We start from the raw sequence: 17,886 nt of genomic DNA on the forward strand, positions 1-17,886 counted from the left end.
AGGTAAATCCCAAACTGATCATAGGAAATTTAAAAAAGCAGAGGAGAAGAGGCAGAGGATGAGGAGAGAGAAGACTACCACCCAGAGAATAGTGTGAGAAAGGCAACCAATGGCAGGGTACATCTTAGTCTCCATAATACCAACACAAGCAGCATCTACAGATGAACTGGCTTCTATTTCCAAAGAAATAAAATCTTAACTAAGCAGCAATGTGAGTTTCTGCTTTGTGTTATTACTACTCACATCAGCTAAAACTTCAGAGATGGTTTTCTCTCAGAGTTCAAAATGTAGACAAGTTTTAAAGAAAACAGGTAGATTTAAGCAACTACTCCAGGTTGGAAGCTAGTAACTTTTACTCTGACCTGAATTATGTAACTCTTTTGTGAGCAGCTATTCTAACATCTATCATGGTAAGAGAAAAGTCAGACTTGCTCCTCCTACATTAGTCTTACTGTTGAATCTTATAAAATCATAAATGTCTTCATCCTCTATATGACTTTATGGTAATGCACTGTTCTTTTTGGTTTGTGTGTGTGTTTGTCTTGGGGCTTGAACTTAGGACCTGTGTGCTGTCTCTGAGCCTTTTGCCCAGGCTAGTATGCTACCATTTAAGCCACAGTTCCAGTTTTAGCTTTTAGTGGTTAATTGTCGCATAGACTTTCCTGTCTGGGCTAGCTTCAAACCCTTATCCTCAAATCTCAGCTTCCTTAGTAGGTATGATTACAAATGTGAGCCACTGGAGACCAACTTGCTTTGTTCTTTGTTACTTTTAGTTGAATATAGTAAGAGTGATCTGCAAAGCACTACACATTACAGTTATGATAATTATCAAAGATAAAATGGAAGATATTTTAGGAAACAACTTTCAGAGTATAGACTCATTTTTCTTTAAATAAATTTTTATTAATATAGGTTCTGGCATCTCATTACTTCTGGTTATAGTAGTGGGGACATGAGAAGATGACACAGATTAAAAAGGAAAAAATCTGGCAGTTTATTTACAAAGAGTGCCTTTGGCTTATTGGAATACAAATCATATAACAGTATTTTATATATGCATATGATCAATATAGTGATAAACATAGTGATACTTTCCAGTAAGATTTTTTTTCTTTTTACTTTTTGTCAGTTGTGGAGCTTGAACTCTGGACCTGGGCACTGTCCCTGAGCTCTTCAGCTAAAGGCATTCACTCTACCACTTGAGCACAGTGCCCAGTAAGATTTTATTTTATAGAAAAATTTCAACATAGAGAAAAGTGAAGAGATTAGTATAATAAACCTCCATATATTCATTAGTGAACTTAAAAATTATAAACATAAAAATCCAGGTTTATTTATTCCTGCATTCTTTCTCCCCAAAACTAGTTTTAGACAATTCCTAGACACCGTGTGAGTCTATTCTTGAACACTTTTGCTATCATTGTTAACACAGGTAAGTCTGAAGACATTTATGTTTTGTTTTGTTTGTTTTTTTTGGGGGGGGGTCCAGTTGTGGGGCCTGAACTCTGGGCCTGGGCGCTATCCCTCAGCTCTTCAGCTCAAGGTTAGCGCTCTACCACTTGAGTCACAGTGCCACTTCCGGCTTTTTTCTTTTTTGCTTATGTGGTGCTGAAGAATCGAACCCAGGGCCTCAAGCATCCAAGGCAAGCGCTCTACCACTGAGCCACCTTCCCAGCCCTGAAGACATTTATGATTACAGATTCTTCTACTATTTTTTGTATCTTTTTTAAAAATCAATTTCTTGTATCACTCATATCTCCCAATTTTTTTTTTGTCAGTCACGGGGCTTGAACTCTGGGCCTGGGTGAGATTCTTCTATTATTAAATGCTATTTTATGCTGCGATATTAACTGAGACTATTTCTTACAAGTCATACTTTCCTTGATTTATCATATTAATCAGACAATCATATCTTCTAAATTGTTCCTGGGGTCTTCAAAAGGTCAGAATTGTTCGGATGCTGTTAATAAAAATAAAGCAATAATAAATTAATTTACCTGAACAATTTACCCAAAGCCCACAAGTAATATTTGCTCTTTCAGTTCAGCGTTTGGTCTAATCTTTCTTCATAGTCATTTAGGAAATTGGGATCTCATTTGAGCTGTGGAGTTCCTGTTGCCTTCTGGTGCTGTTGATGAGTAGGGCATACCAAGGAGGAATGAGGCTAGTCACTGCTCTTGGCTTTCCCTTTGCCAAGGCAAACATGCTCATGAGAGGAATTTGGTGTGTTGGGATGCTACTTTCTGACAACCCAGATGTTTTCAATCCTTGATAACTTCAAAGTGTGGGAATTTAGAAGGGGATAAGCCTCAAGGACAGAGAATTCCTTATCTCAGACATTACTGTAGACTTCCTGACATCAGCAGGGTACCATGCTTACATGGAAGTGACATCTTTGTGTAGTAGGAGAAACTGAGTCTTTTCCTCGTCACAAGCCAGGGTAAACAGATGTGTGTCCCATCTCCCTCCATCTACTTCCCTGCTTCTGTGCAGTTGTGGAAAGAGCATCTGTACCCAAATGGTGAATATACCTGGGAGGACCATTAAGTTCCTTTCCTGATGCTACTTTTCCATCTGTGTGGACAATCAGGTGGTTTCATCTGGGGGCCAGCTAGGGAATAGGAAGTATAGGCTTCTGCTTCAGTGCTACTTATGAGGGAAGCCTTCTTGCAGAAATGGAGACCTGCCAACTTACTGATAAAGTGATGGAACATTTACCATTTGTCTCCCACTTAGCATTCCCTGTGGTACAGTCTGTGACTGAGATCTGTAGGTTAAGGGGTCATGGTAGAGGAGCTATGAACTTCAGGCATAAGGCTCCAAACCCAGACCCAACTACTAACTTGAAGAACACACATTCTGAGCTGTAGTGAGATGTGCATATTATTTTAGGGCTTATTATGTTAGCTTAATAAAGTTTATATAGCATAGTTTAAAGATATTCTTTATTTTTTCTTTTCTTTTGATAGAGCTACTTTTTGTTATGTTGTGGCTTTCTCAGATTTCTTCTCTGTGAAACAGCCTGGGTACTCAAACCATAGACCTGTTTTCTTTTTCTAAAACATTTATTCTCTTCTGTGAACTCCTGTCATTTTTACCTTCTCATAAGCTCCTCCTATGTCCTTGCTAGGCCTTCAAGTTTCCTTTTCCTCCTTGCCCTGTATTTCCTATCAGTAACCTGAATCCTCATTTTTTTTTTTTACTGTTTACTTCTACCAATCAAGGTTATGCTTGAACATTTTAAGTAAAATAATTGATCCTAATCTTACCCACATCCCACTCCTAGGGTAGTGTTCAGTAGGAACATGCCTATAAATCAGTTCCTAGGACCCAAGACAAGAGAGCACCTGATAGCTAAAATTGTGGGTCAGAAAGGGTCAGAGCAAGATAATGACAGAGTCGAAGGATCCTTCACCAGTCTGACACCTGCCACTGTGTGCTCACATCCCTGTGGTGTCAAAGGGCGTGTTCATGTAGGGCCTGGTGTGGACACTCCATGTCAAATTGCAGAACATATGCATTCTAGACTCAGGAGTGCACTGAACCAGAGGGGTCTAACATTATATTGAGAAGCCTCTCCTTGTAGGGGATAATGCCACCTAGTGAACACTGGTGAAAGGCAAGCACACACCAGTTTGTACTAGTGCTCCACATCATACTATAGGTAACAGGGTGCCTTACAGAACTGACAGCTACCCCTCTCTCCTCCCAGCTCAAACTGGCCATTGTTTAGTCGATGAAGCACATTTAGAAATTACAATAAGAAAAGTCAGAAAAGGAAAATGGTGAGGGCTTACATGATACTAAAAAAAGACATCACAAAGGTTTCTAAACTACTCAATCATCTATCTAGTGATTTACCTTTTTCCTTGGTTCATTAGGTCGAATGCCTCATTGACTTGGTCAAAAGGTAGGTTGTGGGTCACAAATAGATCCAGATTGAATTTCTTATTCATGTAGTCGTTAACCAACTTTGGTACAGAATCTACACTCTTCCATCCTGTAATTTGGCCAAAATACCAAATAAAAAGATGTCACATGAAGTAGTTTAATAAGCGAGTTAAATGAATTAATATTAGGTCAGTTTGAAGCAACCCAAGTTTCAAATACATTAAACACCTTCTCCTCTTTAATTCTGTGTACACCTTTAATATTCTATACTCTCTATATAGCTTTAATTTTTTATCTCTAGTTTTTTCTTTATAAGAAATATTCAAACCAGGTGCCAGTGGCTCATGTCTGTAATCCTACTCAGGAGCTACTCAGGAGACTGAGATCTGAGGATCGCAGTTTGAACCCAGCCAAGCAGGAAACTCTGTGGGCTAAACTACCAAAGAAAAGCTGAAAGTGGAGCTGTGGTTCAAGTGATAGAGCACTGATCTTGAGCAACAAAGCTTAGGGACAGTGCCCAGGCCCTGAGTTCAAGCCCCAATATTGGCATGCATGCACAAGCACATACCTGCATACACTCACACACATATACACACACAAGATTATTTTCTACTCTGGATAGGGAATTACCTCAATTAGGTCAGTGTTTACTTTCTGCTTCTCTATGTTGGTTCATTTGAATGCAACTTGAATTTTAATATGTCATTTGTGATCATCTTTCTATGAACATTCCATTTACTTTCATATAATGAGTAGTTTTTATATAGTCTTTTAAAATTTTTTATTTTATTGTAAAGATGCTGTACAGAGGGATTACAGTTACAGGAGTAAGGTAATGAGTATATTTCTTGTTGAGCATTGTTGCCCCCTCCTTTGTTTTTCTCCAGATATGTTTTAGGTTCTCAATTTTAAGCAGATGATTCAATAATCCTCAGTCTAACAATTTCTTTCTTTCTTTTTTTTTTGTCAGTCATGGGCCTGAACTCTGGGCTTGGGCGCTGTCCCTCAGCTCTTCAGCTCAAGGCTAGCGCTCTACCACTTGAGCCACAGCACCACTTCTGGCTTTTGCTGCTTATGTGGTGCTGAGGAATTGAACTCAGTGCCTCATGAATGCAAGGCAAGCACTCTACCACTGAGCCACCTTCCCAGCCCAGTCTAACAATTTCATACTGCTACCAAGAAAATTAAAATCCATGAAGGTAAAAAAATACTAACCTCCAAAGAATGTTGCATTTAGAGTACGGCCCATTATTAGCTCCTCTGGAGACACGTCCAGTGCTTTGTCACCAGCCTTCACTCCGACCAAAGTACAGGTTCCCCCACCTACTGATGTGGAGTCCAGAGCTGCTCTCTGAAGGGTCAAACACAAAAGATTTCTAGAGTCAGTAGAAGAGCAGAGCATGAACTCCAGTGTGGAAATACATAATATTTTAGGGAACATCGTTCTCATCACAGTTCTTCCTGGGTTTTCATTCTCTCTTCTAGGGATTGCACCAGTCAGATAAAACTCAGGGTTGGACACATTACGAAGTCCACTCCTGGGGATGTTGAATTTTATTCTTTATCTCTTCTTTAGAGGCGTGTTTAGGAACCAGGCTGAATGAAGGTATAAGTGAAAAGGAATGAAATCACAACTAGTTTTTATTTTTATTTTTTTGCCATGCTTGGGGCTTGAAGTCTGGGTCTCATCTCTGTCCCTGAGCTTCTTTTGCTCAAGGCTAGCATTCTACCACTTGGCCCACAGCACCATTTCTGGCTTTTTTTGAGCAGATAAGCGTCTCACAGACTTTCCTGCCTGGGCTGCCTTTGAACTGCAATCCTCCGATCTTTGGCTCCTGAGTAGCTAGGATCACAGGCTTGAGCTTCTGGTCCCTGACCACAACTGCTTTTTGTAACTCCCACTAACGAAACAAGAAGAATGCATGAACAAATAATTCATTTTTATAAATTCATTTTCTTTCTGTATGGGTATTATACTAGAGTTTTGTATTCAGGTCCTTGCACTTGCTAGGCAATTGCCCTACCACTTGAGCTATATATACTTCCAACTCTCTTCAGTTATTTGATCATTTCATAAAAAGTCAGAAAGCAAACAAAACAAAAAATTCCCCTCAGTTTAGTGTCTTTGAGCAAATGTATATTAGGTGAATATTTGGTGAAGAATAATGCTGGGCATTATAGCAATTAACTTCTGTTCATGGTCTATGTGTTATAGTTGACATTTTACCTTATTTTATTTAATAGTCAAAAGGGGCATTTTCTTGGCCAGATACAAATGAATAAACCAGACCAGTGTGGTTGCACAAGCCTGTGATTCTAGTACTAGAGGATTATGCCAGGAACATTGTGAATTCAAGGCCAGTTTGGCTACACAGTGACTTGAGGCCAACCTAGCTACAAAACAAAAATGACTTTTTTTTTCCCAAAGGAGAAGGGACAGGGGACAAATACAGCCAAGTTATTAACTGTTCCTATGTGATAAAGAAAGTAGGCAATGTGAAATGAGCCTGGTGAGAGAGAGCAGATGGGATGGGGAAGAATGATGGAAGGGTGACTCTGAACAGAAGTACTGGGCACCTCACTGGACCCATGAAATCTTAACCTCTTGTACCACCTTATGAAAATCAGAAAAAAGTAAATAAAAAAGAAATAGGAAAGTGGAAAACACAATTGAAAATTATTTTCAGTCTAATAATATGTTATATTGAGCAATTAAAAGGGATCTCAAATGAAGAGGTATGGCCCAGTTTGTGATTGTTACTGGCCCAGATCCTCAGTCTGGCTTCCTGTCTTGCCATGTGACTTTTTCCTCATACATATTCCCACCCAGATGCTGTCAGCCCTGAGAGCCATCCTGACTTTAGACAGCCTTGTACAGTTTGGACTTCTAGCCTACATAACCATACACAAACCTCTTTTCTATACAAGTGCCCAGTCTCAGATACTTCCTTGTTGGTAACAGAAAGAAGATGAATACAGGACATATCAGTGGGCATGGAAGGCTGAGGGAATGGTTAAATGAATTATGGCTGACAGTTCTTATTTTGTTTGAAAAGATTAAGAAGGAATAATTATACCAACTACAAGCAGCCCATCTTCATCTATCATTTGATGATTAAAGAACACATTGAAAACACACAAGGAAAAAAATGTACAAACCATGTGTTGATATCCTCCTATACACTCAATGGCAAAGTCCACCCCGCCATTGGTCATTTCAATGATGACTTCCTGGATGGGTCTGTCTAGCTCTCTAGGATTTAGACAATCAGTTGCTCCCAGGGCTTTGGCGCGAGTAAACTTCTCATTGTTGATGTCAGTAACGATGATTCTGGAAGCTCCTGCTACTTTACAGCCAATTACAGCAGAAAGACCTACACTTCCTAGGCCAAAGATAGCACACGTAGAACCAGGGGTGACCTGCAGGCAGAAAAATTATAGAGTATAACTTTTATAGCAGATGGCTCCACAGTTTTAGTTTCTCTTAAAGGGTAGGGTGAGGTGAAGACTCCAAAATACAAGCCTAAGACTGCTTGTTATAAAACTATATGATACATTCAATGAAAAAAATCTGCCAATATGAAAATCAGTGCATTACTTTCTAAGTTTAGAGAATTATTTAAGGGCCATGAAGATGATCAGTTCATAAAGAACATTTCAAATAAAAATATTTCCCTTATTTTACTTTTCAGTGTGGTCAGAAAACAAAGTCCGCATATTTTAAGGAGGTAATTTTTTGCCCTTTAAAAATTAGATCTGGCGTGATTGATTCACTTATGATTCCAGATAACTGATTACTTTAGAAGATGGAATGGAATCCAGATGCCTTGCCTGACAATGAAGAATCTGAGAGGTCGAGGAAGTCTTCCCTGCAACATTTGAGACATTCGCTTAGGAGAAACTTTCTCAATATCTCTCATATCTAGCTTAAACATCCTGGTAAATTTTTTTTCTAATGTGGGATTCCAGAGCCATATCTTGCTACCATCAGGAGTGGCAGAAGATACAGTCACTTGTACTCATAAAGGGATGGGAATCCAAGATAAATTATTATTGATTGAACATAAATCCCCTGCATTAGGGAGGAAGTAGGAGCCTGAATAGTTATGTTGACGGTTTCTATGGTTTCTGTTGCCTTTTGGGTCCGTTGTCCTGAGATAAGATACTATGAAACATATTTGATCAGGCTTTATCAGGATGATTTATAATCTAGCAGGCTGGTATAGCATCTAACATGAAACAGGTGCTAAGCCTATACCGGCTAGGAGGCCAGCTATTTTGCACAGGTGCTATAATTATTCTTACAAGTATTACCAGTGGGTATTTTTCTAGAGAGTTTAAATTATTTATCACAAAGTAAGAAACAAATAGCCAAGATTTGAAGATAATTAATGCAGGCTTCTTAACATTACCTCCAAGTAATCTCTGTTTGTATACCTTGGACCTTTTAATGATTTACCTTGGCAGTATTGATTGCAGCACCATAGCCAGATGAAAAACCACATCCAAACAGACATGCACGCTCTAAATTTGCATCATCATGTATTTTGGCAAGGTTGACATCAGACACCACAGTGTACTGAGAGAATGAACTGACTCCCAGGAAATGGTAAACTGGCTTTCCTTTGCAGGTAAACCTGCTGGTTTTGTCTTCCATTAGTTTTTGATCAGCAGTAGGAGTTTTAAAATCACTAGACAATTAAAAAGAGAGAGGGGCGAGAGATACAAAGAAGAAAGTAAATAGGATACTGCTCACTTAAAAAAAGATGTTGGTTATTATCTATCATGACAATTTTATGGAATTCACATGGAGGAAATGGTAAACTAAAGTAGTAATATATAGTCTTTTGGATGAAATTTAAAGATCATAGCAACAAACTTTTGTGGAATTATTGGTATGTATTAATTCACATTTTTTTTATTGGGGAAAGTTCAGTTATAAAAATAGAAGAGTATAATGAAGACTGTGTGTCTGTTCCTGGCTTCAGTAACAATCAACTCATAGGCTGTCCACAATATGTATGGAATGTTTTAATATGAATTCCAGACATTACTATTTCATCTACACTGAATTATTTCAGTATATATCTCCAAAAGATTATTTTAGCTCTTCATATTACATATGGTTGCTAAGTCTCTTGGTAGCTTCTCTTCTCCTAGGTTTTCAATTTAATTTTTTAAAAACAAGTCATTTGTCTGAGTGTTCTTTCTAGGGAATTTTTCTGATGTATCTGAAATTGTGTTTAACATATTTTTCTGTTAACATGTTTCCTCCTAAACTAACACTTAGGACCTAAACACTTGATCTAATTAAAATCTTCTTTTGGGGAGAAGGAGGTAGGCAATGTGATGAATTTCATCTGGAAGGACACAGATTCTGATCATCTCATCATTGCCAAATCTATTATTTCATTAAAGGTTTGCAAAAGAGTGTGGTTTTAGCTTTTTGAACAATGATAACAGCCCTGCAAATCAGATGTTATTACTATCCTCATGTTATAGGTGAGGAAACTGAAGCACAGAAGTAGTACAAGCATTGTATAGTGTTTGTTGTGGTTTTGTTTGGTAGTAAGGATTGAATTTAGGGTCTCTCACATGTTAGGCCAGCAGCCTACCACTTGAACTACAACCTCAGCCCTTTCCTTTGTATTTTGCTTTTGAAATACTCTCCTTACTTTGCTGGAGATGGCTTATAGCCTGCCAAACTGCAGGGCATAAGAGTATTATAGTTTTTAATTTCTGAGATAACTAGCTTCAACTAGCATTAAGAGCAAATAGGTCTTTTTATGGTTTCAGTAAAATAAAAATAAGGTGGTTAAGATTTAGACTCAAGTCATGCTCTTAGGAGACATTAAGCTATGAAATTCTGAAGTAAATGATTCTACTCTCATTCCTATAGAGTAGATACTGTTCTGAATTTGCCATTTATCATCTCAGTGATATCTATTTACTTTTACTGCATATACTTTTAAACATAAACAATGTATTGCATTTTTATATAACATCATATACTATATATTCTTCAGCTACTTCCTTTTTCCCTAATATTAGTATGTGTGTGAAAAAATATTATATATACATCAGATTGTTCTATGTTTATATGAATATTTCAAATTTAAACCTTTTCATTGTAGTTTTCCCTTGTGCCACAATACAGCAGTTTGTTAATCCATTCTATTATAAGACCTTCCTTTTGTTTGCTATTGTAAACAGTTTTGCAATGAATATTACAGTATATGACTGCATATTTGGAGCAGTGTCTGGGATACACTATAGGTAGAATTAGTGGACAGAATGTTTGCCTGTTCTGAACTCCATTTAGGTATGGCTAACCCATTGTTAAAATATTTATGTAATCTACATTGCTATTAGCAGCATATAGAACTTACCACAGTTTTCCACAAATGTTTGTACGTGGACTCAGACAGAACTTGCATTTTTTACACTGAGGTGCAAAGAAAGGAATTACCTTATCACCTAGAAAGAAAGACCATATGTTGGGTGATCCTGAAGGTAGTATTTACTGACTCTTTGGCAGTGCTGGGCTTTGAACTCAAGGCCTTTCATTTGCTAGTCTGGTACTCTACCACTGATCCACATCCTTAGGTATTGTAAGTTTCTAGCAGCAAGGCTAGAGATGGGGCCCAGTGGTAGAGTGTTTATCTATCATGTGCATGGCCTTGAGTTCTATCCCTAACTCCATCCCCTTCCAAACAAAAACAAAAACAAAAACCCCAAAAACCAAAACCTGTGTAGAAGAGAACACCATTTAATTTTTTTCAATTTTCTTTCCTTCTTTCTTTCTTTCTCTCTCTCTCTTTCTCTTTCTTTTTTTCTTTCTCTCCCTCTCTTTCTTTCCTTTCTTTCTTTCTTTCTTTCTCTCTCTTTCTTTCTTTCTTTCTTTCTTTCTTTCTTTCTTTCTTTCTTTCTTTCTCTTTCTTTCCTTTCTTTCTCTCTCTCTCCCTCTCTTTCTTTCCTTTCTCTCTCTCTCTCTCTCTCTCTCTCTTTCTTTCTTTCTCTCTCTCCTTCTCTTTCTTTTCTTTCTTTCTTTTTGCTAGTCCTAGGGTTTAAACTCAGGGCCAGAGCACTGTCCCTGAGCTTCTTTTTGCTCAAGGCTAGCACACTACCACTTGACCCACAGCACCAATTTTTCTATTTATGTGGTGCTGAGGAATTGAACCCAGGACTTCATGCATGCTAGGCAAGCCCTTTTCTTTCCTTTTTAAACTATTTTCAGTAGTTATACAAAGGATATTCAAGTTATGATCAAAGTCACTCCTATCACTTTTATATATTCACTAGAAAGTACTGTAGTTAAAAGGCTTTATTTCATTAAAATGTAAGATTATGGGTTCTTCTAAGTATTGCATATGTTGCCTTTTTGTTTATTTTGGTAGTATTAGCATTTGAACCAAAGGCCTTGTGCTTGCTAAGCAGGTGTTCTAGCACTTGAGCCATGCTCCCAGCCTTTATTTTGCCTTAGTTATTTTTTTTTCAGATAGAGTCTCACATTTTTGCCCAAGGGTCAGCCGTAGACTGTGATTCTCTTATGGCTTTCTATGTAGGTAGGATTACAGATGGCATATTGGTTTTTCTTTTAAATACCCCACTGGGCAGTCAAGTGACAGATTGGTTGGTCTTATCTCCTGCAGACTCCTGTGTTTTCACTGTAATTCTTTGTGGCATGACTATTATTACTTGTATTTTCAACCACTATGAATAGAAAAGCAGATCCTTTCTTAGTATAGAGGGCACATAGGCCAGATAGAGATAGGAAATTTGATACCATTGCCATATATCTAAGTCTGGAACAGTCTCATCAAAGAAGAGTCATGGGTTTATCCTGTGTGACAAGAGTAGTACATAGGTCACATGGCAGTGTGAAGTGAAGAAAATAATCTCAGCCATTGACATGCTTTATTAGGTATTATATGTATCTTACAGGCTTCAAAAGAACATGACACCAACATTGATATGTATATCATAGTGGCTCTTTTCACCTTAAGCCTCCTTCCTATTCTTTATATAATGTTAATGTAGTTGAAATATTTTTCTGTTTCAGAAGTATATAGTTTCTGAACTATGGTTGCTTCAGTTTTAACTAATCATAAAATTTTGTGTTACAGAAAATTTTCTTAGTATAATAAGACACTTTCAATTTCAAATATCCCATCTTCATGCTAACTATAGGTTCTATGTCTCACTTTTGATTTGGGAAAAGATGATTGGTCCTCTTATGTTATCAGAGATCAGTTATAGCATGTAAAGCCAAGACACCACCAGAAATCATCACTGAGTTTGAATCAGAAGGTAAAATTACCTGGTTTGAAGTTGGTCACTCCTGGCCCAATGCTTTCCACAATTCCTGCACACTCATGTCCAACAATCACTGGAAACACACCTTTCTTGAAATTAGGATCGATATTAAAGGCATCAGTGTGGCAGATGGAAGTGGCGATTACCTACAAAGTAATTACAGACTTGAGTCATATTTCTATAGTTACTGTTGAGGTAGATGTTACAATAATTTTAGGCCTAATGTCATCTTGAAACTTTACAGCATCCCTGGAACTTAAGAATTATATTTAGAAAAAAACCCAAAGAGCAAATAAAAATAGTCTGGGCAAGTTTTCTTTTCTTTTCTTTTTTTTTGGGGGGGGGTCTGGTCGTGGGGCCTGAACTCGGGGCCTGGACGCTGTCCCTCACTCAGCTCTTCAGCTCAAGACTAGTGCTCTACCACTTGAGTCACAGCACCACTTCCGGCTTTTTGCTTATGTGGTGCTGAGGAATCGAACCCAGGGCCTCATGCATGCAAAGCAAGCACTCTACCACTGGGCCACCTTCCCAGCCCCTCTGGGCAAGTTTTCTAACTATCATTGTTGAAAAACTTAAGATGTAGGATTGGCTGTTATTGTCTCCAGCAGAGGAAAAATGCAAGTAGTCAGAGCAGAATAAAATCTACTAGGCAGAGAGAGAAAATAGGTTCCATGGCGTGTTCAAATTCTGTTGAAACTACATGAAATAATGTTAAGGAAATACCATTTTTATAGTTAAATGGGAAATATTGCCTAAATGAATTATCAGAGTATCTTTGTGTAATTGTTCTTTAGTATCTGACAAAAAGGTTGTTCCATTCATTCTCACATACAAACCTATAATGGCTTGAGCAACAATGAAGAACTTACCTGTCTTCACTGCTCTGCTTTTTCTCTTCGTTCGTGTATGTGTGTGTGTGTGTGTGTGTGTGTGTGTTGGTACGGGGCTTGAACTGAGAACCTATTCTCTTCCTCACATTTTTTTGTGTATGGCTGGTAATCTACCACTTGAGCCAAGCTTCCAGTCCAGCTTATTTGGTGGTTAATTGAAGATAAGAGTCTTGAGGCTATTTCTGCCTGGGCTGGCTTCAAACCACCATTCTCAGATCTTAGCCTTTGAGTAGGGTTATAGATGCGAAGCACAGGTGTCCAGCTTCTACGTTCCTTTAATAACACTTTTTAATAGTTGGTAAATGAAGAACAACAAAAGCCCAGTTCTAAGCCAAAGTGATTTCCTTTGCTGATTGTCAGATTTTAAGCCCATTATAAAAAATGAGATAATGTCTACTTTAATCTGGACTTATAAATATAACTCAAGTTATATACTATAACTACAGGTGGAGACTCCAAGGCCTCTCACTCATACCAGGTCAGAATAAACTGTTAGAAATCAAGCCTGCACTTTGGGTATAGGTATATCCACCAGGGAAAGTCCTCACTCACCTGAATTCGAACTTCATGAGCCTTGGGGGGAGCTACTTCAACTTCTTCAATAGAGAAGGGCTTGCCTGCTTCCCAGACAACAGCTGCTTTGCATTTAATAACCTGAAAGAGAGGGGAATGAAGGAGTGAGAGAGAGAAGAAATGGAAGTGGGGGGAAAAGGAGAGACACAGAGAGGAAGAGAGAGGCAAAGGAATACAGTATCATGAGGGGAAAGCGTCTATTGTAATTTGTTGATGAACAGTTTAGAAGTTTTTGGCAGATTGTTGTATATAATTATATTGTTTTGAAGACAAGGGATCTTCAGTTGCATCTAAATCAAATTTGATGTTATGGTCATTACATTAAATTATTATTTTTAACAAATGGTTATATTAAAAGTTTATTCTGATATAATGACTTGATTTTTCCCCCCTTCATTAAGAAAGAGTATGTATTTATAGGACTTAAAGATTTTGGTAAGTGACCAAAAATGATGTGTTGGCTTAACCAATCTCATTCCAATGTGAATGATCAGTTATATTTGTCAGAGCACAGATGTGTTTTACAGGTATGCTACTTGAGTTTAGTCTTCAGATCAGGTGTTCTCATAACCTGAGAATTCTTAGAGAAGAAAGTCTTGCCTAAAATCAAATGAAGTCTCATTTTGAACATAAACTCTAGGTAGTTCATCAAAAGTCTAAGAAGTGAAGCTTAAATAATTACCAAATTAATCAGTACAGTATAAATGAATAAGTACAGAAAAAATATGATCTCATTGTAAGAATTATAAAAAGGGCAATGAAAGAAATTAAATACTGAGGGTTTGCTGATTCCTAGATTAAAACTTTTCTGCTCTCAATTTTTATTTTGAATTTCAAGTATCTCATCTTTTAACCACTGAGTATCTATTTTTCAACCATTCAGATGTAATTCTGCACTATTTTTAAATATCATTACTTTCATTACAAATGACATTCACATTAATTACAGAAAGTTTCAAAATAAAAATAAAATATAGATGGAAAATAAAAGTATAAATGGATACTTTAAATTCATTTTATCTTTTCATTTTATTCTGTGTGTCTCCCTGAATAGGATCATATTGCAGATAATATTTTTAATCTATATTTATACACTATAGGTACATATTCTATTTTATGGTGATAGCATAGTTGCTTAAATAACATTTTGCTGTTTAAATAATATTTAAGTTAAAATATCCTTCTAGTAAACACTTTGGCAAATCTATACTTAATTCCTTAGAATAAATTCTTAGCATAGGGACTACTCATTTCCTTTTAATCAGCAGTAAATTGCTCTGATCTGAGGGTAATCCCTCAAATGCACAAACTGAACAGATACAGGTTATGTACTTACTTTTCCCTTGGTGCTCATTTCTCTTTCCCTTAGGGAAGCTTGCCTTGGAAATTTCTTTCTGGCGTGAGAAGCTGTCCACCTCTACCCAGAATACTCTGTGTCCTGCACTGAAAAGTCTGAATAAATACTAGTCCTGCTGTTTCCTCCTTCAATCACTTGCCTTTCTATTGCTTCACAGCTTAGCTCAGCATTCCCCACGTGATTTGTGTTATCATGTTTCAGCTGTAAACTTATTGCTCTGGAGAACTCCAAGAATTTTTTTCATCACAAAACTTAAGGTAATAAAGAAAAGTGCATGAAACATATTGGACTGAGTTATACAAATAATTATTACGGGCATCCCCACTGCTCTAGAACTTCTTTTCTCTGTCCTTGAGAGCCATTTACCTGAAGATGGTATAGTCTTACTGTATATTTCTATTTCCCTATACAATAGTTTAATCTATTGAAAATGAATGTGTGTATTCTTTCCCGTGCTTCCCTCTGACTTGTTAGTGAGATGCTGCCTTTGTTGCATTTCATTTTCATGATTCTTGAATATTCTGTGTATGAACTGACTATTTTATTCATCCATTTTCTTTTCAGCTGCTTTTTTTTTTTTCCTGGGGAGTGCTGTGGAGTCATTGCTGAAAAGCTCTTCTCATTATTCCTTGGGAGTCTCTGATTATCCTCTGGAACCTTGGGGACCAAAGCCTAGTGCCCCCTCGGCTACAACCTCTGGTGCTATGGGCTGAGGTCTCCTGGAGTCGCACTTGTATGGCTGTTCCTATTGCTTGATAACTATTGTGATTAGGAATGGAGTTGCTGGCTCTCACTCTTTTCCAACAATTATTTTAATTTTAGGAAGGAGCCATACAACACATCAGTTTATGAGTAGCATGCATGTTGTGCTCCAACTTTGAAAGTTAAGGCCAAAGAGATTTCAAAGTGGATGTCCCTATGAGCATTTATTGATTTCTTCTCAACTTTTTGCTGTACATGTTTTAAAGCTTGATCTTAGGTGTGTAAATGTTCTGTATTCCATTTTTAACAATTTTACTATTTTCACTGTCAATATTTTTAATTTTTTTAGTGTGTGGCATTGCTTTTCATGGTCTCATAGAATTTCACTATCTCCTCCAGACTTAGCTTCTAAATTACTCCTTCCTTCCTTCTTCCCTCTCTCCCCTTCCCTCCTTTTCTCCCTTCCTTCCTCATTCCCTTTCTTCCTTCCTTCCCCCTCTCCTTCCCTTCTTCCTTCCTCCTTCCCTTTCTTCCCTCTCTCTCTCCTTCTATTTCTTCCTTCATCTTCCTCTTCCTTTCTTCTTCTCTTCTCCTCCTCTGTCTCCTTAGCACTGGAGTTTGAACTCAGGGCCTGTGCTAGCTACATACATACTTTATTATATCCCAAATCCTTTTTTTTGACTTTAATTGTGTTTCAGATAAATTCTTACATTACTTGTCCTTAGAGTTGGCTTTAGACTATGACCCTTCACTTACAACATGTCTCACAGATGGGATCAAAGATGGGATCAAAGGTGTATGCTAGTATGCTTGGCCTTTTGTTTGAGAAGGTGTGTACATAGGTTTCTTAGTGTATACATGTATATGTATATTAATTTATATAGTAATATATTATATATTAAATTATAATCATATATTAATTATTTATCTCTCTATACATGAAATCTAGGCTGGCCTAGGGAGGCTGTATTTCTAATCTCTGTTTCCTAAGTGGCTAAGATGATAGGTCTGAAGACTGTCCCAACTTTCTTTGCTTCCAATTTCTTACTACCCTAGGTTTAAGTTCTTAGTTCATTTAGTTCCATCTTTATTATTATATTGAGACAGTTTTTTCTTTGAGAATTGTTGTCTCATAAAAAAATCAGACAAAATCAACCAAACAAGTCCAAAATTAGTCTTATAAAAAACTCCCTTGTTGGGGTGGGGATTTAGTTTATCTAGCAAGTGCAAGGCCCTAAATTTGCTCCTTAGCACCACCACCAATGCACACGTACACACACACACACACACACACACACACACACACACAATCTCCCATATCATCTAACTTTTCTAGCCTTTGTCTTCCCCCGTTCCATTTTATTTTTTTACTTTAAAAATAATAAATATGAACTTTATATGCAGTTTCCGATTGCTGATAAACATCTCTATTTTAACAGTGTTTATGTTCACAAAGCAATTGCATTATTTTCTCTCACAGCTTCAAATAGCAATTTTGATTTCTTTGTTTTGACACAAGCATCTTCCTTTTTTCTTATAATTCTAAAATCTCCCCATCTTTCTACCGCCCTGGCTAACAAAGTCTAAGTATTCTGGCATGTGTTTGTCATTTTCTTTTTTTTCTCATTATTACTAGGCTGGTTTTTCTTAGTGCAACTACCTATTACTAAGTTTCTTACATGGGATTCCATGCTGTAATGTAAAGAGGAATGCAATTGCCCTTGCCAATTTACAAGGTTGAGGTGGCAAAATGTTCTATCCTGAGAACAACTCTATTAGATTGTACCTTTTTGTTCCCTGAGCTCTTGTTCATTGTCGGCTATAAGATAGAAGTCAAAGAAGTAATTGCTGTTGAAAATTACTGTTGCTAGTTACAAATGTAAGTATGCAGAACATTGTTCTTCTATCAATGCCTCAATGTTTCACTGTAAACTCTTTTCTTTTTTCAGAAATGCTTGTTCCTTGTTGCTCACTACTGCTTTATTGCTTTAACTCAAATTGATGACTTTCTTGTTGCTGTATCTATCTGCTTATCTGTCTGTCATCTATCTATCTATCTATCTCTATCTATCTATCTATCTATCTATCTATCTATCTATCTATCTATCTATCTATCTATCTATCTATCTATCTATCTATCTATCTATCTATCTATCT

At 37.2% G+C, this 17,886-nt stretch overlaps 1 protein-coding gene across 1 annotated transcript; it reads right to left on the reverse strand.

Annotated features, from left to right (window-relative positions):
* Nucleotides 1–1,852: 1,852 nt before the first annotated feature.
* Nucleotides 1,853–15,076, reverse strand: LOC105995868 (alcohol dehydrogenase 4-like). Its single transcript, XM_013029757.1, has 9 exons — nucleotides 15,007–15,076; nucleotides 13,650–13,751; nucleotides 12,212–12,353; nucleotides 10,281–10,368; nucleotides 8,351–8,582; nucleotides 7,051–7,311; nucleotides 5,107–5,242; nucleotides 3,862–4,000; nucleotides 1,853–1,960 (listed from the first exon to the last, which is right to left on the reverse strand). The coding sequence occupies exons 1-9, from the start codon at nucleotides 15,022–15,024 to the stop codon at nucleotides 1,936–1,938; spliced, it is 1,143 nt and encodes a 380-aa protein (XP_012885211.1). The 5' UTR covers nucleotides 15,025–15,076; the 3' UTR covers nucleotides 1,853–1,935.
* Nucleotides 15,077–17,886: the final 2,810 nt, after the last annotated feature.

The sequence above is a fragment of the Dipodomys ordii genome, unplaced genomic scaffold (assembly GCF_000151885.1).
Source record: "Dipodomys ordii isolate 6190 unplaced genomic scaffold, Dord_2.0 Scaffold122, whole genome shotgun sequence".
In the NCBI taxonomy this organism is placed as follows: Eukaryota; Metazoa; Chordata; class Mammalia; order Rodentia; family Heteromyidae; genus Dipodomys; species Dipodomys ordii.